General features: G+C 41.9%; 1 protein-coding gene across 1 annotated transcript in view; it reads right to left on the bottom strand.

Annotated features, from left to right (window-relative positions):
- Abhd17c (abhydrolase domain containing 17C, depalmitoylase) overlaps positions 1-22,239 on the bottom strand; it is a 53,970-nt gene that overhangs the window by 5,749 nt on the left and 25,982 nt on the right. Inside the window, exon 2 of the mRNA XM_015492968.2 lies at positions 844-1,023. Within this exon, the coding sequence (XP_015348454.2) occupies positions 844-1,023 (180 nt within the window). The remainder of the gene's footprint in view (positions 1-843; positions 1,024-22,239) is intronic.

Raw genomic sequence — 22,239 nt, 5'->3', positions numbered from 1 at the left:
TCTTATACTTCCCCTGGTAGGTGCACCTCTGCAGGACAATGCCTCCTGCTAAAAATGAGAGAGCAGAGGAAAAAGTGGTAGGTGGTTTGTTCACTTTTACTGTCCCTGAGGACAGTTACCACAAATCAAAACATGGCTTGCAAGTAATCCATTTTATCTTTATTTTGGAATTAAGGATTGAACTCAGGTTCTCGTGCATATTAGGCAAGGGTTCTACCACCGAGCTATATTCCCCAACACTTTTAATTTTATTTTGAGAAAGGGTCTTGCTAAATTGCTGAGGCTGGCCTGATCTTCCTGCCTTAACTTCCTGGGATTATAGGCATGTACCACTGCTCCTAACCCAAACTTTTAATTTTATTTACAAAGATTAACCAAGCATGTCACCTTTCCTTTACCTGTACTATGTAACTGGAAAAGCAAGAGAAATTTCAAACTTGAGTTTACTTGTCATTTTATTTGAGTGCCCATCCAAACAACTGCTAATTGTTTCTTCATTCTTTCTGCATGTGGCTTCCTCCAGATGAACAAATGCTGAACTATAAGTTCCTTTGGGGATATGTGGGTGCTATTTTTATTTTATGTGGTACAGCTTTATCTATTAATCCTAGGTATCAGCATATTCAAGGTCCTTATACATCCTCTGGGAAATTTTCATAAATTAGGTAGGCCCTAGAGGATAAAGTCTCTATGGTATATGTGTCATAGTTGCCTCATATCTCCAGCACAGGGCCCAATGTGTGGATATATTTAGTAAATACCTGGAAGTTGCACTGTTAATGGCAATATCAATGTGAGCTTGGGTTGTTGGCCAAGTTCACGCTTGTACTAATGTGAGCTCACCTGGGGAACGCATCAAAGCAGTAGGTTTTCCTGGTATCCGGAAAAGCCACACGCAGACCAGACATCAGAGGGGAGTGGAGAATGACAGCAGCACACTCATACCGTGAGGCCAAGTCTACAGTGGGGACAGTCCCAATGCTCTGACCGTAGAGGATAATGTTCTCTGGACTTACGCCATACCTGGGGAAATCAGAGGTGCATGCCATTAGCTAATGCAGGAAGAGAGAGAGGAGATAGTGAGACAGAAATCTTAAACCCGTAAAACTTCCACAGCTACCAGCTTAAAATCATATCATCTAACTTATATGCTTTAGATTAAAATGAACATGAACTTTGAGCTGAGGCTGCAACTCAATGGCAGAGCGCTTGCCTTGCACGTGTGAGGCACAGGGTTTGATCCTCAGCACCACACAAAAATAAACCAACAAAATAAAGGCATGCTGTCCAACTTAAAAAACAAACAAACAAACAAAAAAACATGAACTTGATTAAAAAAGAAAAGTTGGAGGCTTTTTTTTTTTCAGTACTGAGCGACTAAGATTCTGTCTTCTGCAATAGTTTGCAAAAATAACAAACATAACTTGTTTATAGCAGAGATGAAGCCAAGTTCTGCTTGGGCAAAAGATGTGCTTACGTGTACAAAGCAAAAAATAACACAGTGACTTCTGGTGGCAAACCAAACAAAACCAGAGTAATCTGGGGAAAGGTAACTTGTGCCCACGGAAACAGTGGCATGGTTCGGGCCAAATTCTGAAGCACCCTTCCTGCTAAGGCCATTGGACACAGAATTCATGTGATGCTGTACCCCTTAAACATTTGAACTAATGGAAAATAAATAAAGATAGATTTTTTTTTAATGTAACTTTTATCCCCTGGCACATTAACTAAATTAATGCATCAGAAATTTCAGCTTCTACATAGTCATCCTATTTCCTTTTTTTTTTGATACCAGGGATTGAACTCAGGGGCACTTAACCACTGAGCCACATTCCCAGCTCTTTTTATTTTTTTTCTTGAGACAGGGTCTCACTAAGTTTTTTAAGCCCTCACTAAATCTCTGAGCTGCCCTGAAACATAAGGTCCTCCTGCCTCAGCCTCCTGAGACTCCGGGATTACAGGTGTGTACCACCATGCCCGGCTTATTTCCTAATATTCCTTCTTTATATTTCCTTTGATAATTATAAACACACTTTGTTGTTGTTGTTGTTTGGTACTGGGGATTGAACTCAGAGCCACATCCCCAGCCCTATTTTTGTATTTTATTGAGAGTCAGGGTCTCACTGAGTTGCTTAACACCTCGCTTTTGCTGAGGCTGGCTCTGAACTCAAGATTCTCCTGTCTCAGCCTTTTGAGCCACTGGGATTACAGACGTGTTCCACCACACCCGGCAATAAACACATTTCTGAAGTAAAAATGAAAATAGGCTTGCAAATTATATTAAGAGCTCTGCAGGTGAAGTTTTAATGATATGAAGGGTCTGAGTATCAGAAAAAGGTTTATTGAGACAAAATTAATTTGAAGACAACTGTATTTCTTTATTCTCTTCTCAATAGCTAAACCTTTCCAAGTCTTTCAACCCATCAGCGGTCCCTGAATTCATTCTCTTCAATTTTCAGTTGGGTAAAGGCCTGTGTAGAATACAGACTACAGCTCCCAGCCATCTTTGCAGCTTGGTTTGGCCAGAGACCAATAGGACAATAGGATGTGGGCAGAAGTGAGGTGAGCAACCTTCAGGTCATAGCTTAGAGGGAAAAGTGTGCTTCCCATTTCCTTTCCCTTCCTGTGCATGAGAAGCAGATGTCATAGTAAAGATGGAGAAGAAAGCAACACCCTAGGTATGGTGGTGGAACAAAACTGAAGAAGTCCAGGAAAATGTGTGCCCTTTAACTAACCTACAAAGGATAGCCACAATCTATAAAAAAGTCCTACTCATGAAAAAGACAAAAGTGGCAAAAGGAATGAAGATGTGGGACATAGGAGGAAACACACGCCTGACACACACACAAAGACGTGATGGCTTCATTGTGTCAGACCATGAAGATGCAAATTAAAGGCAGGAGTGATTATTTTACACCCAAGAGATAGATAAAAATGAAAACATCAAGGGATGACAAGTTCACGGAACAGTGGAACTCCTTGCTGGGTGTAAATTGGTATAAGCACTTGGGAAAACAATTTGATATTATTTGGTAAAGTTGAAGCAATCCACAGTAGATTCCCAGCAGCCCAAAGTGGAATCCAACAATCCCACTTTTCAGAATAAATACCAACTACAGTTTCTAAGGTGATATGAAATGCTTTCTGATAAGAGACTTCAGTGAGAAGAACTATCAATCCACAGCTGAAGAGGATGACAGGATTCTAACCCCACTTTTTCCACCTCAAGCTCTAGGAAAACACCACAGGAAAATAAGGGGCCTAAAAAGAATCTGGGGAGGGAGCAGCTACTTCTGGCTTGGCAAGTCTTGGGATGCATTTTACAGAGAATTAACATCTGGGCTATGCCAGGGCAGGACTGAAACACAAGGAAATACAAAAGCCTGGGGGGTGGGGTAGGGGGTACATGGTTGGGAGGAACTTAAAGGGAAGTTAAAGGCTGGAACCTGTCCTAAAGGTAAGGGCCACTGGAGTATCAAAGGGCGAGGTGACAAGAACAAACCTGTGCTTTGGGAGGATCCTCTTTCCCAAGTCAAGAAGAGAGATGACAGAGGCATGAAAAGGAAACAAGGAGATCAATTAAGGGACTGTGAGGGATCCTACAGGGAGGAGGACACAAAAGATTTTTAGAATTTTTTTAAAAATAGACTATACCCTCTATTTTCTAAAGTGAAGTGTCTGTGTGGCCCAGATCCCTGGAACTTGACACCTTCTAATACAACTGCCCAAGCAGAAGTATGCTGGAAGCAGGTCTCGCCCACTCTTCTCCCTTCCCAGTGAAGAACAAGTTTATTAAATGGTCACAGGAGTCTTGATGGTGAGGAGTGGGGAATTGATAGCAGCAGCATCCTGTGCCCAAAATCTATGTTAGAGACCAAGATTTTAAAAGCACAGCCATGATCAGGAAATTATTTAGCTTTTGGCTAAATGGAAATTATTCCAGGAGCCTCCCCCAGTGCAACTGCCACCAAATCCGTTCTTTAATTTCTGATTTTAACCTGGAGTTTAGGGACCTCTTGGGGAGAGCATAAATATTTGGAGTTTCCCTTTCCCCTCAGTCTTCAGATTTTCGGAGTAGCCTATGTCTACCTAAAGCATAAGGGCCACTGGATACTGATGGAGGATAATCAAGTGCCTGCAGAAAAAAGAGCCCCCCGTTTCCACATCTGGGGTGAGGACTCATTCCATAACTGCCACTCCTATTATAGGATATTTTACTATCAGCTGTAGAAAATCAATCATAAATTAAATAAAATGAAGGGGGAAAGAAAAGAAAGGGGGAAATGACAACTGAAGGCAGTTAATGAATGAAGAAACAAAAAATTAAAGAGGGGGCTGGGGATGTGGCTAAAGCGGTAGCACACTCGCCTGGCATGAATAAAAATAAAATGAAGATGTTGTATCTGCCGAAAACTAAAAAATAAATATTAAAAAGGAGATGGTTAATATTAAAAATCAAGAATAGGGGGCTGAGATTGTGGCTCAGTGGTAAAGTGCTGGCCTAGCATGCACAAGGCATTGGGTTCGATCCTCAGCATCACATAAATGTAAAATAAAGATATTGTGTTCACCTAAAACTAAAAAAAAATTATATAAAAAAATCAAGAATAAAGTAAATGACTGCCAAGATGGCATCAGACTAACCTTTACTGATCAAATCTGAGGAATTATGAGGGTTGTAGGCAATCATGGTTTTATGACAGTTATGAGAAAATGTTCATTCCACTTTTTATTAAGTTAAATGTGTTCTTTCAAAATCCTGGCTCTTCTACACTCTATGTCATGGGACTTTATGAGCTCAGGGGTTACAGTGAACGAATAAGCTCAGGGAGAAGTGAACAAGGATGAAAGATGCAAGCTTGCCACGTGGGGCAGAGATGAATGTTGTGGTTACCTGCCAGGCAGCTTTTTCTCTTCTGAGTGTCGCGAACCATCCATCCTCAGAGATTTCAATCTCCTTTTTGTGTGTGTGTGATGGTGGTGGCACTAGGAATTTAACTCAGTGTACACTAACACTGAACTACATCCCCAGCCTTTTTATTTTGAACAAGGTCTCACTAAGTTGCCCAGGCTGGCCTCAAACTTGCAATCCTCCTGCCTCAGCTTCCAGAGTCTCTGGGATGACAGGTATGCACTATCACGCCCAGCCCTTATCGCTTTCCGGTGTCTAATGGAAAAGTTGGAACTATATCACCTAAGGACTCACAGCTCTAAAACTTCTGTTTATGAGCCCCAGAAAGCGCCATCTTTACAAATTCTATTTTGAGTTCCATCAGATGCATATCCTTCATGACAGTCAATGATCCATGAGTCAAAGACTTTACTATAATTTTACCAGGCAAAACACAGAACACCAAGCCATTAAGGAAAAAAAGAGGAGGTGGTGGAGGGAGGAGAGAGAGAAAATGTATTACATTAAAATCAAGACCTTCTGGTCATTGTATGACATCATTAAAAAAGTACAAGTGGAAGACACCTAGTGAGAAAGGGCATTTGCCACATACATAACCAACAGAGGACTTAAGAACTACTAATCAACAAGAAAAACAACCAAAAATGGAATGGAATTTTACAAAATGAACATTTCATAAAAGAAATCCAGAGGGTCAAGAGAGACAGACAGACAGATTCAACTTCATTAGGTAAAAAGAAAAGAAAAAAGAAAAAGAAATACAAACTAAAGTCATAATGTGATATTCCGGATACTCACCAGATTGAGAAATACCTAAGAGTTTGACAATGGCAGGTGCTGGCAAGGATGTCAGCAACAGGAACACTCATTCCCTGCTGATGGGGATGCAGTCTGAGAGAAGCACTCAGAAACAGTTTCTCAATATTAAGTAAAACTGAAGATAAATTAACACAAACTCAGGGACCTATTCCAAGACATATTCACTACAGAAATATCCACCAAAAAATACCCAGGGTGCTCTACCATGGGGTTATATTCCCAGTCTTTCTTATTTTTTTATTTTGAGACAGGGTTTCCCTAAGTTGTCCACACTGGCTTTGAACTAGCAATCTTCCTGCCTCAGCCTCACAGTCACTGAGATTCTACATGTACATCACCACACCTGGCCAACAGCAAGTCCTGAAGACCAACTATTAAGAAGGGCAGAAACAACTGGAATGCAGCTATATGATACTGTTTGCAAAAAATCTAAACTCACCCCAATTAAACTTTATTGTTTGGGAATATTTAATCAGGTTGTTCAACTATAGAGAAAAATAAGGAAGTGAATCCCCAGGAGTCTGGACACTGTTTACAGACAGGGGAAGGGGCAGGGCTACATCTGGAAAGGAGCCTGTCACTTGGGGGATGAAGAATGGTTATGGTCTCTGCCTTGTCATAGGTACTCCTGTCATAAGTCATTAAGCTGGACATTTGCATTTTATGAACTTACATTGTCATAACAATAACAAAAAAAAAATTTTTTAAAGTATACCAGACACGCAGGGCACATAGACACATGCCTGTAATCCCAGCAATCCAGGAGATGAGGGCAGGAAGATCTCAAGTCCCAGGCCAGCCTGGGAAAAGGCATTAAACCAACTCACAAGAGTAAAATATTTATGTCCTAATCACCTGTTAAAGGCCCACCTTCCAATATATTTCAACTAAATTTCATCTTGAGTTTTGACGGTAACAAATATTGAAACCACAGCAATAATTTTTAGAACAATACCAATTCAATTCCAATTCCAATACCAATTCAAATCCAATTTTAAAAGCATGTGCCAAGAACAACATTAACCATGGGAGGCTAAGGCAGAAGGATTGCCAAGTTTGAGGCCAGCCTAAGCAACTAAACAAGGCCCTGTCTCAAAATAAAATGAAAAGAGGTGAGGGTGTAGCTTTGGGAAAGTGGTAGAGCATCTGAGGCCCTGGTTAATCCCTAGTCCAAAAAAAAAAAAAAATCCTGATCCTTTAGCTATGGACACAGCTCTCCCAACACTGTTAGAATTCATGCAGATTTTGTGCTAAAAAAAGAAACTTCCTAAGGAATTAGGAGGCCATTAAAAATCATGTTTCATAGTTAGTTAGTAAGGAAAAACTCATGTTAGAATGTTCCCAAAAAAGCAACCTACAAGAATGGGGTTGCAATTAGGTTCCTTAAAAAAAAAAAAAACTACACAAGGGAAAAGGAACTTGAAAGCAACATGTGAAAATGACTTTAATGATGATTTTCTTCCATGGTAAAACAGAATGATTTTTCTTTTTTTCATATTTTATTCTAACTGGAAAATGGAACTTATGGTGTTTCTGATAGGAGTCTACAAGAAGGGCTCAAAACCCAGTCAGTCTTAGGACGTGCGTTTCTTCCAAGAACTCAAAGACATAGCTTAGGGGAAAGGATACCAACATGGCAGCAATGTGGAGGGCCAGCAGGGAGAAGACTTGCAGAAGCACGTAACAAGGTCAGGGTAAACTACTGGTCTGAGTGGGTGGCAAGATTAGAGCTGCTGGCTAGGCGGGGGCATCAGGAGGTCTGAACGTGTGGGAAGAGTAAAGCCAGAAAACAAAACATGTGAAAACAAACCTAGGCATAGACTTGGTGGCAGGGATGAGGAAGCCAGACAGGGGAACTAGGAGAAAGGTCAGAAGGCACAAAGCATCTGCACAATAGGTACCCAGCACCAACAATTTGAAAAGGAAGAAGGAACTACCTAAAAAGGAAGAGAGTTAGGGCAAAAGAACCCAGGCAGAGGATCACCTATAAGTTCACAGAAATGCCTGGATGACACAGAGTCAAGAGGTGAAAATAGGGTGGGTGCCAATAAACACATAACAGAAAACTCAGATGCAGGGCCATCACTAAGACATGCTAACGTTATGTGGGGGCTTGGGAGCTGACCCATGGCTTGAGGGTTCAGTGGTCTAGGAAGGTTTCCCCACTTCTGAAGGGGTAAAAAATTCTGCACTAGGGGAAGTTACGCAAACTGTGCTTACTATTAACTACCACATCATTCTCAAAGTGTTCTCTACTTCCCCTAATATTACAGTAGCCAGATTTCTTCTCTGAGCACTCTTCTTCTATTTCCTTTGCTCATTCTTTTTCTTTCTCTCACATTTGGCCACATTTTTAACCCTTTTCTGGACTTTTTTCCTCTTCATATTTATGCAGAATTCTTCAGTGCCAGCATCTATCATATCTAGCAGATATATGATAGTTTTGCAATAAATATTTGTTAATGAATAAATGGATGGTTCAGTTTCTGAAATCTGTTCTTCACTGTAGGTGCCTCATCTTGGCTCTAGTCTCCCAGTTCTTTGCTTTCTATTGCTATTTCCTCGTGAATATCCCATCACTTCACACTCAACACTTCTCAAAAACTGACTCTTCATTTTCCATCTTTTCATTTCTACCAGTTCACCATACACTTCACCTCATGGACGGAGAATTAGGATAAATCTCACCCTTCTCTCTCCCTTCTCCCTCACATACTCTTAGTCACTAAGTCCTTCCATGTCTATCTTTGAGATGTTTTTTAGACTGACCACCTTTTGACACCAGCTTGTTGCTTTGTGGCTAGCAGCTGCACATGGCAGCAACCTGTGGTCAACCAATCAGAGTCTGCCTGTGGATCAGTATATAAATGGGCAGTTTGCCCAATGACAAGTTTCTTTACTACAGGTACCCACTGCCTGGCCCCCAGAGGTCTTTTTGAAATCCTTACTACTGCTGCCTCTATGTCCATCTCCTTGATGCTTAGACTGCTCCAGTGGGTCCTTCGCTGCTCAAGCTACCAATCTATCCTGTTCTGTCCTTTTGGTTTCTGTGTGTCATCATATGGCCGATGAGGAAGCAGGTGTCCTAGTTCTTGACTGCTGACCTGGTTTTAATCCCTGTCTTGCTGTGACTCATGTTAATGGCTGCATTCTGACAGCCTGCCAGCATTCATTCTGGCCTCTTTCCTTTTCCCAGGACAAAACCTTGGAATCCCCCAGGCCTAATCAATATCCATGCCTGACCTCTACTTTTCTCTTCCAAAACTACCTTCCTTCCACTTTCTATCTATAAGAACTGCCACACTCCCCACTCCAATCCATCCTGTGCATCCTCATTACAAGTGTTCCTTGGAAACAAAACAACTTTTGTTATGTTACTTTGCTAATCAAACCCTTCAGCAAATCACTAAGGATAAAAGTCCATGGGCTCAATTAATCTACATCTGGCCCTGACAAATTACTCCTTCTTTTTCTTTTCTGTCCAAGTTACTTAAGCTCCTGCTCCTGAAGGCTGGGCTCCTCTTAACTGGCTCATAAAAACCACTGCTACTATCCATCATTAGAAAACCCTGGGTCATGCAGGTCCCTTCCAGGCCTATCTCTTTTGCATAGTAATCCTAATGCCTCCAACCCATCTACAGTATTTTCTTCCCTGAGCCATTCACTAAGGTGCTTACATATGTGAAAGTGTAAGTAATAAGCCACTTTGTGAGAGCCCTATACTGCCAATGAGGCTGTAAGCTCCACAAGGTTAGGTAAAATTGTTTTCCTCTTTGGTGAAGTTAACACCCAAGCCCAGAGATCAGTGAGCTTAGAGGCACCTCTTACTTTGAACAGAAAGTGATTCTAGCCAAAGGCTATTTCTGAACAAATTAAAACTAAATTTCAAGTAGAGTTATTCCAATAGATATAAAAAGCTGTTCAAAGTTTAACATCCTCTTAGGGATCTGGATAGGAGCAGAATCTCTTGTTTGCAAAGTAGTAAGAATGAAGACCACATTAATTCTTAGTGAGCTTGTAAACATGCGTGCTTTTAGGCATGATATGAGATTTTCTTAAAACACAGCACAAGGAGCTGGGCACGGTGGCGCATACCTGTAATCCCAGCAGATTGGGAGGCTGAGACAGGAGGATCACAAGTTCAAAGCCAGCCTCAGCAGCTGCGAGGCACTAAACAACTCGGTGAGACCCTGTCTCTAAATAAAATACAAAATAGGGCTGGGGATATGGCTCAGTGGTTGAGTGCCCCTGAGTTCAATCCCCGGTACCAAAAAAAAACCAAACAAAAAAAAAACAGCACAAGGAATCAAAGGAGGGAAAGACAAGATACTGAATAACTACCCTAACTAGCAGTGTTACTTGTAAATTCCCTTGGAAGGCCACAAGTTTTGCTGTCAACGTCTCCAAATGCCCACTGACTTTGCAATCACAAGCTATGAGGAGCACAGGTGGATCACTGGAATGAAGTTTTCAGTTTCTACACAGGACATGACTCACCCTGGAGCCAAGGGCTCTGACACTCTCAGCAGCAAGAGAGAGGGCTGGGGCAGGAACACCCACAAACAGAGGCTAAGAGGGCTGAGATGGTGTTCCATGGGAATGGCCATTTATAAGGTGAAAATAGGTTTGTTTTTGTTTCAATGTAAGGCTTTCTTCTCTTTCTATAGCCATGAACCAGCCTGAGACATACTGCATCCTGTTTAAGATAATAGGCCTTGACTTTGTCCTTTTTGTCAAGAGCCTTCCCATTTATCTTCAGAAGCAGCACATTTGGCACAGTTCCGCTGACTTTTGAAGTCAACATTTTAAATATTTCAGAGCCAGAATTCCTAGGGGAAATATCTTAAGACATATGACAAAGATAAATACACAAATAACATAAATGTTAATTGAAGGATGATGTCGGAGGATATGGAGAAACCCTCATAAACTTTGGACCAAAGCCTCAGAGCAAAAGACCGACTGTGCAAAGGAAGCAGGTGTATACATGAAGGACCTGCCAAAAGCACAGATGGCCATGTGGGATCCCTTTGCTTTCAGACATTAAAATGGCAAACCAATCTTGTACTCTCTGGGGACAATGCTTAATAAACATGTGCCCTACATGAAGAAGACGGGGGAAAATATCAATCACCTAAAGCATTATTTTCTTTCTTACAACACACCTTTTGAGTTGGACATGGTAGCACATCCTTGTAATCCCAGGAACTCAGGAGTCTGAAGCAGGAGGACTGCAAGTTTGAGGCCAGTCTTGGAAACTTTTTTCTTTTTCTTTCTGGTTTGTTTGTTTGTTTGTTTGTTTGTTTGTTTTGGATACTGGGGATTGAACCCAGGGTTCTTTACCATTGAGTTACATCCCTAAATCTTTTTGGGTTTTCAGATAAGGTCTCACTAAGTGAATGAGAATCTTGCTAAATTGCCAAGACTGGCCTCAAACTTGGTGATTCTCCTGCCTCAGGCCTCCCAAATTTCTGGGATTATAGGCACACACCACCACACTCGGCTCCAGCCTCGGAAACTTAATGAGACTCTAACAGGGTTATGCTGGACACAGTGGTGCACACCTGTAATACCAGTGACTTGGGAGAATCACAAGTCAGCCTTGGCAACTTAGTGAGACCCTAATGCAAAATAAGAAATAAAAAGGGCTGGGGGTGTAGTTCAGTGTTAGAGCACTACTGGGTTCAATACCCAGTACAAAAAAGAAGAAAATGAGATTCGAAGCAATAAATAACACCAAAAACAGGTACTGATAAAAGGAATAGTATGGCCAGGAAGCTTACAGAGAGTTCAGCTAAGAGAAGGATCAGGGCAGGGACTGGGAAGTGGGGAACAGCTTCAGGCAGAAAGCAGAGCTTGAAGCCAAGGTCAAGGGAGGAAAGTCTAAAAAATGTCGAAAGAAAGGCAAGGGAAGCAGGGGAGGCAGAGCACCCACACCTTGGGCCTGGAGTCCGGCTGGGCTGGGATCAGTGAGGAGTTTATGCTGATAAGCGGCAGAATGTAGAAAGAAGGTGGAGCTAGATATGGAAGGGCTTGGGGATTGTGCCCAGATCCAAGAATATGGAGACTGGCTGCAAGCTGTGGCAAGAGGCAAGAAGACAAGGCTGGGATTGTGGCTCAGTGGCAAGTGCTTGCCTGGCATGTGTGAGGCACTGGGTTTGATCCTCAGCACCACATAAAAATAAATAAATAAAATAAAGTTATTGTGTCCATCTATAAATAAAAATATTAAAAAAAAAAAAAAAAAAGCAAGAAGACCATGGTGGGGAAGAAGTGTTCTGTGAAAGAGTTACTCATTTCAGAAAAGTATGTGGCAGAAAGGACTAAGGGAGACATTCAAAGACAACCCTAAGGTAAGTGTTGAAAAAACAGGCTCAAAATGGAAATCTTGGGAAAGAGATTATGAGGGGAACTAAATTCTGTTTCAGTAGGGAATAAGTTCAGTTTGGGAACATAGTGAGTATCAAGCAATTGTGGAATATTCTAAGCAGGGCATATAAAAGTCAACCTCTCAGGGTTAATTAAAAATAAAAATCTTCCTAGAGTTGTTTGACATCTTTGTTACAAAGCTGGACCCTTGAGTTCACCTCATTCTACCTCCTACTGGAGTACAGAGGAGGACGAGTGTCCAGAAGAAGCAACAGCCTGAAAACAAGTCTTTTGTTCCCCAGCATCCGGGGGATTTGATTCCAGGACCCTTGTGGGGATGCTCAAGTCCCTTATATAAAATGGTATAATATTTGCATATAATCTCCATATACTTTAAATAATCTCCAGGTTCCTTATAATCCATAATACAATGGAAGTGCTAATGTAAGTAACTGTTACACTGTATGATTCAGGGAACAGTAGCAAGAGAAAAGAGTCTGAACCAGGCCTGGTGGCACATGCCTACAATCCCAGCTGCTCCGGAGGCTGAGGCAGGAGGATTGTGAGTTCAAAGCCAGCCTCAGGATTATGAGTGCCAGCCTGTGCCAGCCTCAGGAATAGGGAGGCACTAAGTAACTCAGTGAGACCCTTTCTCTAAATAAAATACAAAATAGGGCTGAGATGTGGCTCAATGGTTGAGAGCCCCTGAGTTCAATCCTTGGTACGAGAAGAGAAGTCTGCACATGTTCAGTAAAGATGTGACCACAGTAGGCCGCATTACATAGCTGGCAAACAAGAAAGACAAGGCAAACTAGGCTCAGACGACTGCTGGAGAGGGGCTGAGATGCTAAAGGCAGAAGCTATGCGTTGTATACCACAAATGGATTCTGCATAGTACTCAGGGAAGAAATTCAAGTTTTGCTTTCAGAAACGTGTTGGAGTTATTGTTTCCAAACATTTCTCATCTGCAGTTGGTGGAACCCATGGATGTGGTACCCTGAGATATAAAACACTCACTGTGTAGCTAATGGCAGAGGCTCTGGAGGAATCAAGGGGCACAATCCCCATGCGAGATGGCGGTGATACAATGCAGAGAATAAAAGCACTATGGGGAAACATCACTTACAAAAAGGCTCAGTGAAGCCCTTCTTAAACACATTTATTTCAAAGCGTATCTCTACATGTATCATCCAATATTTGTAAAGCACCCTTGTTTATGATGATGCTTCATTCTATCTTAGATGCTTCCAATTTTCTTCTAAATGTTGGTTCAGGGAGGGCTTTCTGTGTCAGGTCAAAGTCCACCTTCAAAACAACTCAATTCTTTCTGACACTGAAGGCTATTTCCTTTTTTAGTCCTATAACTCTCTCCTTGTCAAAGCACAAGTAAACAAGACCTGATGGAATTGCTTAATAGTTTAAAAGTCAACCTTTCAGAGGAAAAGTTACAGCTTTAAAGAATATAAAATTAACAGCTTTCTCTGGAGCTGTTAACAATTAAAATAAAATAATTTGCTTTAACTTATCTGAACATAATTGTGCTGAAATTGTTCTAATGATAATTGAGACTCTTGGAATTCTGTAATTATCTAACATAGTGGGAAAATTCAGAAAATGCTCACTCCTGACTATTGCTGCACAAATACTTATTACTAGCTAGAATACCACCTACCCTATAGGGTTACTCAGAGGATTATAGGTGCAGGTTTATATCAAATCCCAACAAAAGCATCTGACAAAAAAAAAAAAATCCTCAATAAATGTTGCTTCCACCCATTCCAACACAAAGACAGAAGCTTGCTAAAGTGAAGCTCTGAAAGACCCATGATTCTACCTCCAAGAAACTGAACTGAAAAGTAAGGTACCGATTTCAAAAGAATCTCTTGGATGGGAAAATAAACTTTAAAAATCCAATTTAATGATCCACCTCATGGCCAAGGCTGAAAGTTCTTCCTTAGAACTAGAAACCTGAACATACAATGCCTAATTGCTTTATCTTGCTGTAAGATGACTTCTCAAAGGAATATGGCAGACATGACTTGAGATGGCTAGGAACCTTGAACTGAGTCACAAGAACTGTGGACCTGAGACTGCAGTACTACAGACCACAGTAGTTCTTGCACCAACACTGCCAAGCTATCCACTGGCACGCTCTTAGATGGCAACACAGTGCAAGCAGAGAGTACCACTCCATCTTTGTGGAGCACCTACCTACCTCCCAGCCCTGGAACTCCAGGTGTGCACACACCTCTGGACTGGCCAATGACACCTGGATCTCCAGCCAGAAGGACTAGTCAATCACCCCCAAGATGTCTGCACCCACTTCTATTGGGCATAGGGCAGGATGCCTTTGTCGTCCACACAGAAAGGGCCTCCTTGGGAATAACTACAGAGAGCAAAGCTGAGGAGAGTGAGAGCCTACATCCAGATGCACTGGAGGCCCCGCATCCAGTCTTGTGCTTCAATCTGGGTAGAGTGTGAATGTCTCTCTCTCTTGAAGTAGGACAAACACTGGACATTTGTAAGCCCTGGGAATATGAGGTCACAACCACATGGAGGTCTGAGACAAGGAAAGGAGGGTAGAGAACTGAGGAACAGGGCACAGCTGGAGAAGGCTTTGGCTTCAACATCTGCATCTGGCTCCACCCTGCATCTGAATGCTCTCCAGTACCACTGCCTTGGCCATAAAGGGATCTAATAACTCTGGCCTCCAGCGACTGCAGTGACAGTTATATGAAAGAGTTAAAGAAACTGCTAGGTACAGGCAGGACAGTCTCCATGCTTAGACTAACTTCGAAACAATAAGAGGTGTGCTAAGTTCTTTCTCTTTCATGATTTTCTTCCCCCTCTTCACTCTCTCTAGGGCTGCTCACCTATTTTCCACTGCAGAATGTGGCTTGGGGGGGATTCCAGATGGCCCCCAACACCAGAGACAACACCTGGCTCTCTCCCCTCAACTGAGGCTTGGAATGGTCCTGCTTCACCTGATAGTCCTTCAAACACCTCCTGCAAAATTCACAGTGAAAGTGTGTCCAGTGTCCAACAGGCTCCAATGGGCAGACTTCATGAAGAAGCTCACTACCCCCTACTCCACCTGCCCTGCCCAATGACATCTTCAGATCTGTTCCAGGCCTAATCTTGCCAGTGTGCTTGCCATGGTCCTTTTCTCCTTGTGTTCCCTACTCTTTGTTCTGCTTCTAGAACCTTCCATTTCTCTTTTCATCCTTCTCAAAAGTACAGGGTGTGGTGGCACATGCCTATAATTCCAGTGACTCAGGAAGCCGAGGCAGGAAGATCAGGCAGGAAGATCGGTTCAAGGCCAGTCTCAGCAACTTATGGAGGTCCTGTCTCAAAATAAAAACTAAAAAGAGCTGGTGATGTGGCACAGTGGTTAAGCACCCCATTCCTAGTACCAATAAAAAAAGTACATAAATAAATAGATAAATAATTTAAAACTTCACAGCATCCATTATGGAAATATCTCAAACCACAGGACAGGCAGGGAGAGGTCCTTAGAGATCATACAGATGCACCAATTTATTTTATAGATAAGGAAACTCAAGCTTTGAGCACAGTTATTGACTTAACTCACAGCCTAATTACTAAGACAGCTTTGAAAAGTATATCAGAGCCAGACTTACGGACTAAACAGACTTGGCAAAGAACTATAAAGCCTATGAATTACAAATCAAGCTTCACCGGACTGAAGCAGCTCATGGCTTCCGACAGGCTTCCTGCTGTGGCTGCCAAGCTCCAGCCCCGTTCTGGGCTCGGTTACCTGTGTGTGAAAAAGGCTCTTCCATGACAAGTGGCGCTCAACACTGAGTTCTCTCACACACCCCCTCTGGCCAGAGGAGCAGCCCAGACCACACATGTACCCAGCATCAGCTGCAGCACTGCAATGCTGTTTTAGAAACGAATATCCCACCCATGGGCATGGAATCTGAGTTGAGGAAAAAAATTAAGTCCAGAGGATAAACAGTAGTGATGGTGCCAAGGTCCTCATGCCACAGGATGGCATATTTAAAAAGGGTTATAGTGGCAAAAACTTGCCATATATGTTTTACCACAATTTTAAAAAGGAAAAAAAGTGACATTTCTCTTCAATCTGATTTACGTGAATCATTTCTTGATTAGATGGTAAAAAGAAAATCCAACCTCTCCTGAATGCTAAATGAGATTATATTACAACCATACTATACTAAGTAAAAACAATAAATGGTAAAACAGGAATAAACAGTAAAATCTTACCTTTTACTGTAAAATCTCTAAAATTCAAGGGTACCCCTGTAATCCCAGCTACTCTGCAGGCTGAGGCAAGAGGATCAAAAATTCAAGGCCATCCTCAGTAATTTAGCAAGGCCCTCAGCAACTTAGTGAGACCGGCCTCAAAATAAAAAATAAAAAGGGCTGGGAGTGTAATTCAGTGGTTAAGCACCCCTGGGTTCAATCCCCAGTATCAAATCAGAAAGAAAGAAAGATAGATCAATCGATCCAAGAACATTAAAATTTACCAGTAACATGTTTATAAAGCTTATAAAAATGTGTGTGTCACTAGATACTGTTTTCTTCTGACCAATCTGGTAGAATACTCTACTCAGGGTATATCTCAGAGGGCAGTCAGCGGGTTCAGGGAAGTGATGATAACCAAGCTGAGATCTTAAAATAACTCTATTTTATTTAAACACAACATTGACTTCCCTGCCATGAAGACCCTTCCATTACTTATCCTCCTCGCCTGGGTTTTTAAAAGCACAACAAAGGAAAACCACTCCTTGGGAAGGCACAGCAATTCCTCCACCCTCCCCTCTTGGAGATGAAAGGGCTCCCACAGGACCATCACAAAAGGCAGCCCCCCCACACACACATACTGAGTGGAAACGCAGAAGCAAGTATTTCTTGCAAGTATTTCTTTCAGCGGTATCTTTCATTTAAATAAAACAGTAATGAGACTCCCATTTCTATATTTGAACACTCAAGGGCGCTGGTAAAGAGAGCGGCTGCATTCTAACAAATCTCCCCCACCCGTCTGTCAAGGGCACGGGATTGGGGATTATCCTTGCCAGATCCAATCTCCATGGCCTCCAAACAGAGGACAGGGACTTTGTGACTCAGAAGCCTAACCCATAGAACATGCTGTTTCCTTTTACTGTATTGACCTAAAATTAGACTTCAAGGTGACTTCAATGTTAAATTTGAATTAAAATACTAGGTAGTGTATAAACTTAACCATGCAAATCCTACATCCTCCTTTATCGTAAACAGGAAGCTGTTACAGGGCACTAAGAACACTGTGCACCACGACATTAATAATTCAAAATGTTCAGCTAACCACATTCCACTCCCTACACTTCATTGTGACCAGTTACCACATTCTTATAATGCAGTCTTTGGAGAAAACACAATGACCAAAGACTTGGCAGCATAAAGGGCAGATTCAGTTACTCTTGCAGACAACACAAGTGTGCAAAATCATACATAAGCCCAGAAGTAAGAAATGCTCAAGCTTTTACCCTGCAAGTTCATGTTTCATCCCACACTCACCTCTGTGCCTAAACATTTCAGGTTGTTTCACACACAGAGAAACCGCCTATAAGTTGTGTGCCAGTGATGACTGGGACAGCTACAGGCACAGACCTGGTTTTCCATTCTGAAGAGAAATTGTCTTGTCTTTGTAAAAACTTCAGATCACAGCAATATCTAGGTGCCTTTATCACACAAAGGGGCCTGATAGAGAGGATTTCCCTCCACATCCAGAGGAACTCAAAGAGGCCATATCATCAGTAGATATCATGGGCTTTGGGGAGAGTGAACATTAGGACCCAAGGGCTATCCTCAGATGCTGGGGTTAACAGGCTAAAACAGGCAAGGGATGGAAGTAGTGTGGTGAGGTCAGATATGATTAGGGGTACCTCTAGTTGAGGCAATGTTGTCAGATCTAGTTTCCTCTGTTCTGAGTATATGAAATTTATTCCACTCCCCTGCTTATGTATAATCCCCACATGTCCATTCTAGGTGCTCACTTTGTTGTTGTTGTTTTATGGTGTCAGTCTTTAATACAATTCTAGCAGTTACTCCATTTCCCATTAGCTACCTCTTTCTAAACTCAGTGGACCTCAAACCCTCCTGGTTTCTCTAAAATTCTATCCAAAATGTCAATGGGTATTTTAATATGTTAAACTTACAAATTCGTTTCCTCATTCCTGGAATGGTCCCACATTATTTCTTTTTGTTTATTTTGGTATTGGGGATTGAACTCAGGGGTGCTTTACTACTGAGCCATGTCCCCAGGCCTTATTTATTTATTTGAGACAGGTTCTCCCTAAGGTTGTCCAGGCCAGCCTTATATTTGAGACTTTCCTCCCTCAGTCTCCCAAGTAGCTGGTATTACAGGTGTGTACCATCATGCCTGGCCCTCATTATTCTTCCAATACATCTGACTCCCTGTTGACAATTTATCATGGCATTCAAGTTTCCATCAGAGCAAAGCAAATCAGAAAGAATTTTTACTATGTAATTTTAAAGGCAGTCAAGAAATGTTTTTTCACCCAGAACTTGAAAGAAATCAGATGGATATAAAATGTTCCACAAAGTACAAACAAATGATTTCCATTACAGAGATCTATTTGTATGTAGTTTTGTCTTGAAAGGGTCACATTTGTACCTATTGCTATAGTGTATTAGAATTTCTCAGGTTGAAGAAAATGTGGGACTATATAGCCAAAGTATGTATGAAAATATTCAAAATTTTATTAAGATTTCATATGTGAATCAAGTATGGCTTAAAAAACACCCCTGCTGAGCTTCTTCCCTCCCTGGTTACTTACATACATGCTGCCTGGGGTCTCTCTGTCAGGCCTCCTCAACACCAAAGACAGAGAAAGGAAGAACTGATTCCTTGAGTAGTCACTAAGCCCCTTTGTATGCCTTTGATGCCACAGGCTGAGGATGTGATAACGAGCAAGGAAGATTTAGGTTTTGCCTTCCTGGGGCTTCTAGTCTCATGATCTGAGTATGAATGCACTAGCTTTAAAGTCTTGCCCATTTGCTTCGTTCAGCTGACACTTGCAAGCCTCATTAACTCTTAGATGTGTACCACCTTTGGAAGACCTGTGCTTGTTGATGACTCCTTTGGTTATCTGGGAAGGGTGCCATTTGCTCTTCTAAACACTTATCAGTTTTGTTCAGACACTAAGGTCCTGAAAATTTCATTGTTTACCTGGTTTCACGGACTTGGATGTACTACAGAGAGGTCAAGGACCTTGAGTCAACAAATCTCTAATCCTGACTCTAATGCCCCATGAAAATGCCTGGGCATTGACCTTGTGGGAACATTAGCACGGAGGTGATTTACCTGTCTTAAGAGTTCTTATCTGTAAATCAAGGGGAATGGCTTAGGCCTAGATCTGCTGCTTCAGCCCCTCTCCCTTCTCAGCTACTCACTGTCACCGTTCCCTACAGTTTCAGTCCTACAAGGTTAGAAACCATGCTGAAGCAAAACAGACCATGGGTACTACTCAGTAAAGACTGAGTCCCTCATCTGCTTGTGAATATGGCCCTGACCCTTGGAGGGCTCCCTATACACCAAGAACCCTGTGATTTGCAGGTGGGTGTGGACATGTGTGTGCTAATGATTATGAAGCTCCTTAACAGCAGGTCTTGCTCTGGTTTGTCATTAGATAGTACCTGGCACACAGCAGAATAAGCCTTACCTACCCCATCTCTAATCCTAACAACTACCTGCAAGCTCCATTACACAGATCAGAAAACTAAGGTCCCTGCCCAAGGCCATGAAGCTAGTGGGTGGCACAGCCTGGCTCTGAATCAGGTCAGATGTCTGCCTTCAAAGTTAAGCCCTCTCTACAGAGTCAACAACAAGGGCAGCTAGGGCAGGGTGCGAAGAAGGTCAGGAACTCAGGACGGTGGGCAATCTCTTCAGAGATGGACCTAAGGATGCCACCTGGGCCTGTAACACCACACTCAAATTTTTTCAACATTGAAGCACCTGAATCTTGCTAGGAAGACCCAGAATTCATAGTGCAACAGCAATGAGAGCCAATGAACAGAATACCTATTACCAGACTGGTCACTGGCACGTGGAACAAGCATAGACACTCTGTGTGCGGCCCTGAGAACAGCACACTTTGGAACAGCATTCTCACACTCTTCAGTTCCCTTCCTCCTTTCTCTAATACTTTCCCAGTTATCTCAAGGAAACTATTCTTATTTTTGGAGACTGGTTATACTCTAATTTAAAAAGAATGCTATGCTATGACATTGATTGCTAGTCAGAGAATCAACAGTGGCTCAAAGGAATCTGGAGCATTCATGCCCTGAAGGATGGAAAGCCTGACTATGGCAGTCAGAATGTCCTTTATCAAAAGTACACAGAGCTATGAGGTGCCACCTGCCAAACAACCAGATAGTTTAAATTTCTCACCTTAAATTTCTCAAGTAACCAGATCCTGTAACACACTCTCCACTGGCTAGTTGCCCCACATCTTTTCCTAAGCGCCCTGAACTGCTGAGCCACACTAAGTGACTCAGATCTCTTACCATGTGGGAAAAAAAAGACCTAAAAAGTTTAAAGTTTACAGTTTTCAAGGACTTGGAAAAGGCATCAAGGCCAGGTCTCCTTCAGAATTCAGCATACCCATTAGAAATTATTTTGAAACAAGTTAGTCACATTTTTCATTTCTGCACTTAGTTAAACATTTCTTTCTTGCCTCCTCTACAAGATTGGAACAGGGCTACACATGACATCTGACTGACCTGTTTCAATTCCTAATAATAGGCAACTACAGATACACTCAAAGAACAGAGAATAGTAGGAAAGTTCCTAGACATGTGAAAAGATTCTACAAAGTTTTAAAAAGGAACCAATCTTAAGAATCAAAGTAGGGACGGGGGTGTAGGTCAGTGGTAGAGTGTTTGTCTAGCACGTGGGAGATCCTGGGTTTAATTCCCAGTACTAGGGGAAAAAAAATCAAAGTAAATGAAAGTGATGACCGTTTTTTGACCATGATGCAAATAATAACAAAATAAAGAACCAATTAACTAAGAAGAGGAAATCCTTGACATTTTAGGACAATAAATACAAGAAAAATCTTCCAGGCATGGTGGCATACACCTGTAACCCCAGCTACTTGGGAGGCTGAGGCAAGAGGATCGTGTTGGTGGCCAGCCTCAGCAACTTGGTGAGATCCTATCTCAAAATAAAAAATAAAAAGCACTGCTAGTGCAGCTAAAACACCTTTGGGTTCAATCCTCAGAAGAACAAAAGAAAAACAAAAAAACACCAAACAACTACTTTTCTAAGCAAATCTTGAATGGAGAAATCAAAATGGTAATGATAGCCTATGGAAAAACTAATAAAACTAATGATGTGGGACTCTGGTGTGGCTGGGTGTGAGTGTTTCCCTGGTGTGTGTGAGGCCCTGGAAATCATGTCCCACACCACCAAAAAAAAAAAGAGAGAGAGAGAGAGAGAACTCCAGGTATTGAGAGACAATATAATATAATAACCATCACCCTGACCACCAAAATAACCAAAGCAATCAACACTAAACTAGAATATGAAATTCACCGGTAACAGATATACAGATATCCACACCTGGAAAGTGTGTGGAGCAGACAAACAGCATCCTTAGAGGATGCCAGAAGAGACTTTTAGAGAATCTCTATTCCCTGGGGCTGTTACCTCTTAGAAATTGCAGAGGAAATGAGGTGTATTTATGGGTAGTTTTGGGCAAGTTTCAATGTGTTTGGTTTCATTCATTTTTGTCCCTCTAACAGACTGGAAATCTGATACCCACAGACACTTGAACCTCTGAATGAAACTATCCCGTAGGCCCCCTGTGTTCCTCCCCTCCCTCCCACCCCACAATTCTTTGATGGTTTGACAGAATGTGAGAACACAACCACAGTCGTTATATAACTAAGATAATGACTTTGTGCAGGATTTAAAAGATCAATGATAGAAATGGTATTAGAGATTAGCAAAGTACAGGAATGTTACTCTACCCCACAACCACCACCACCACACTGAAACTCACCACAAATCAAGATTCCAAGAAGGGCCCAGGAGCAAAAAGCTTCATCTTTGATAACACTAGGAAAAAGAAGAGGAGCAGTAGAGA

The sequence above is a fragment of the Marmota marmota genome, unplaced genomic scaffold (genome assembly GCF_001458135.2).
Source record: "Marmota marmota marmota unplaced genomic scaffold, marMar, whole genome shotgun sequence".
Classification (NCBI taxonomy): domain Eukaryota; kingdom Metazoa; phylum Chordata; class Mammalia; order Rodentia; family Sciuridae; genus Marmota; species Marmota marmota.
This window is presented reverse-complemented; position numbering and strand designations above follow the sequence as displayed.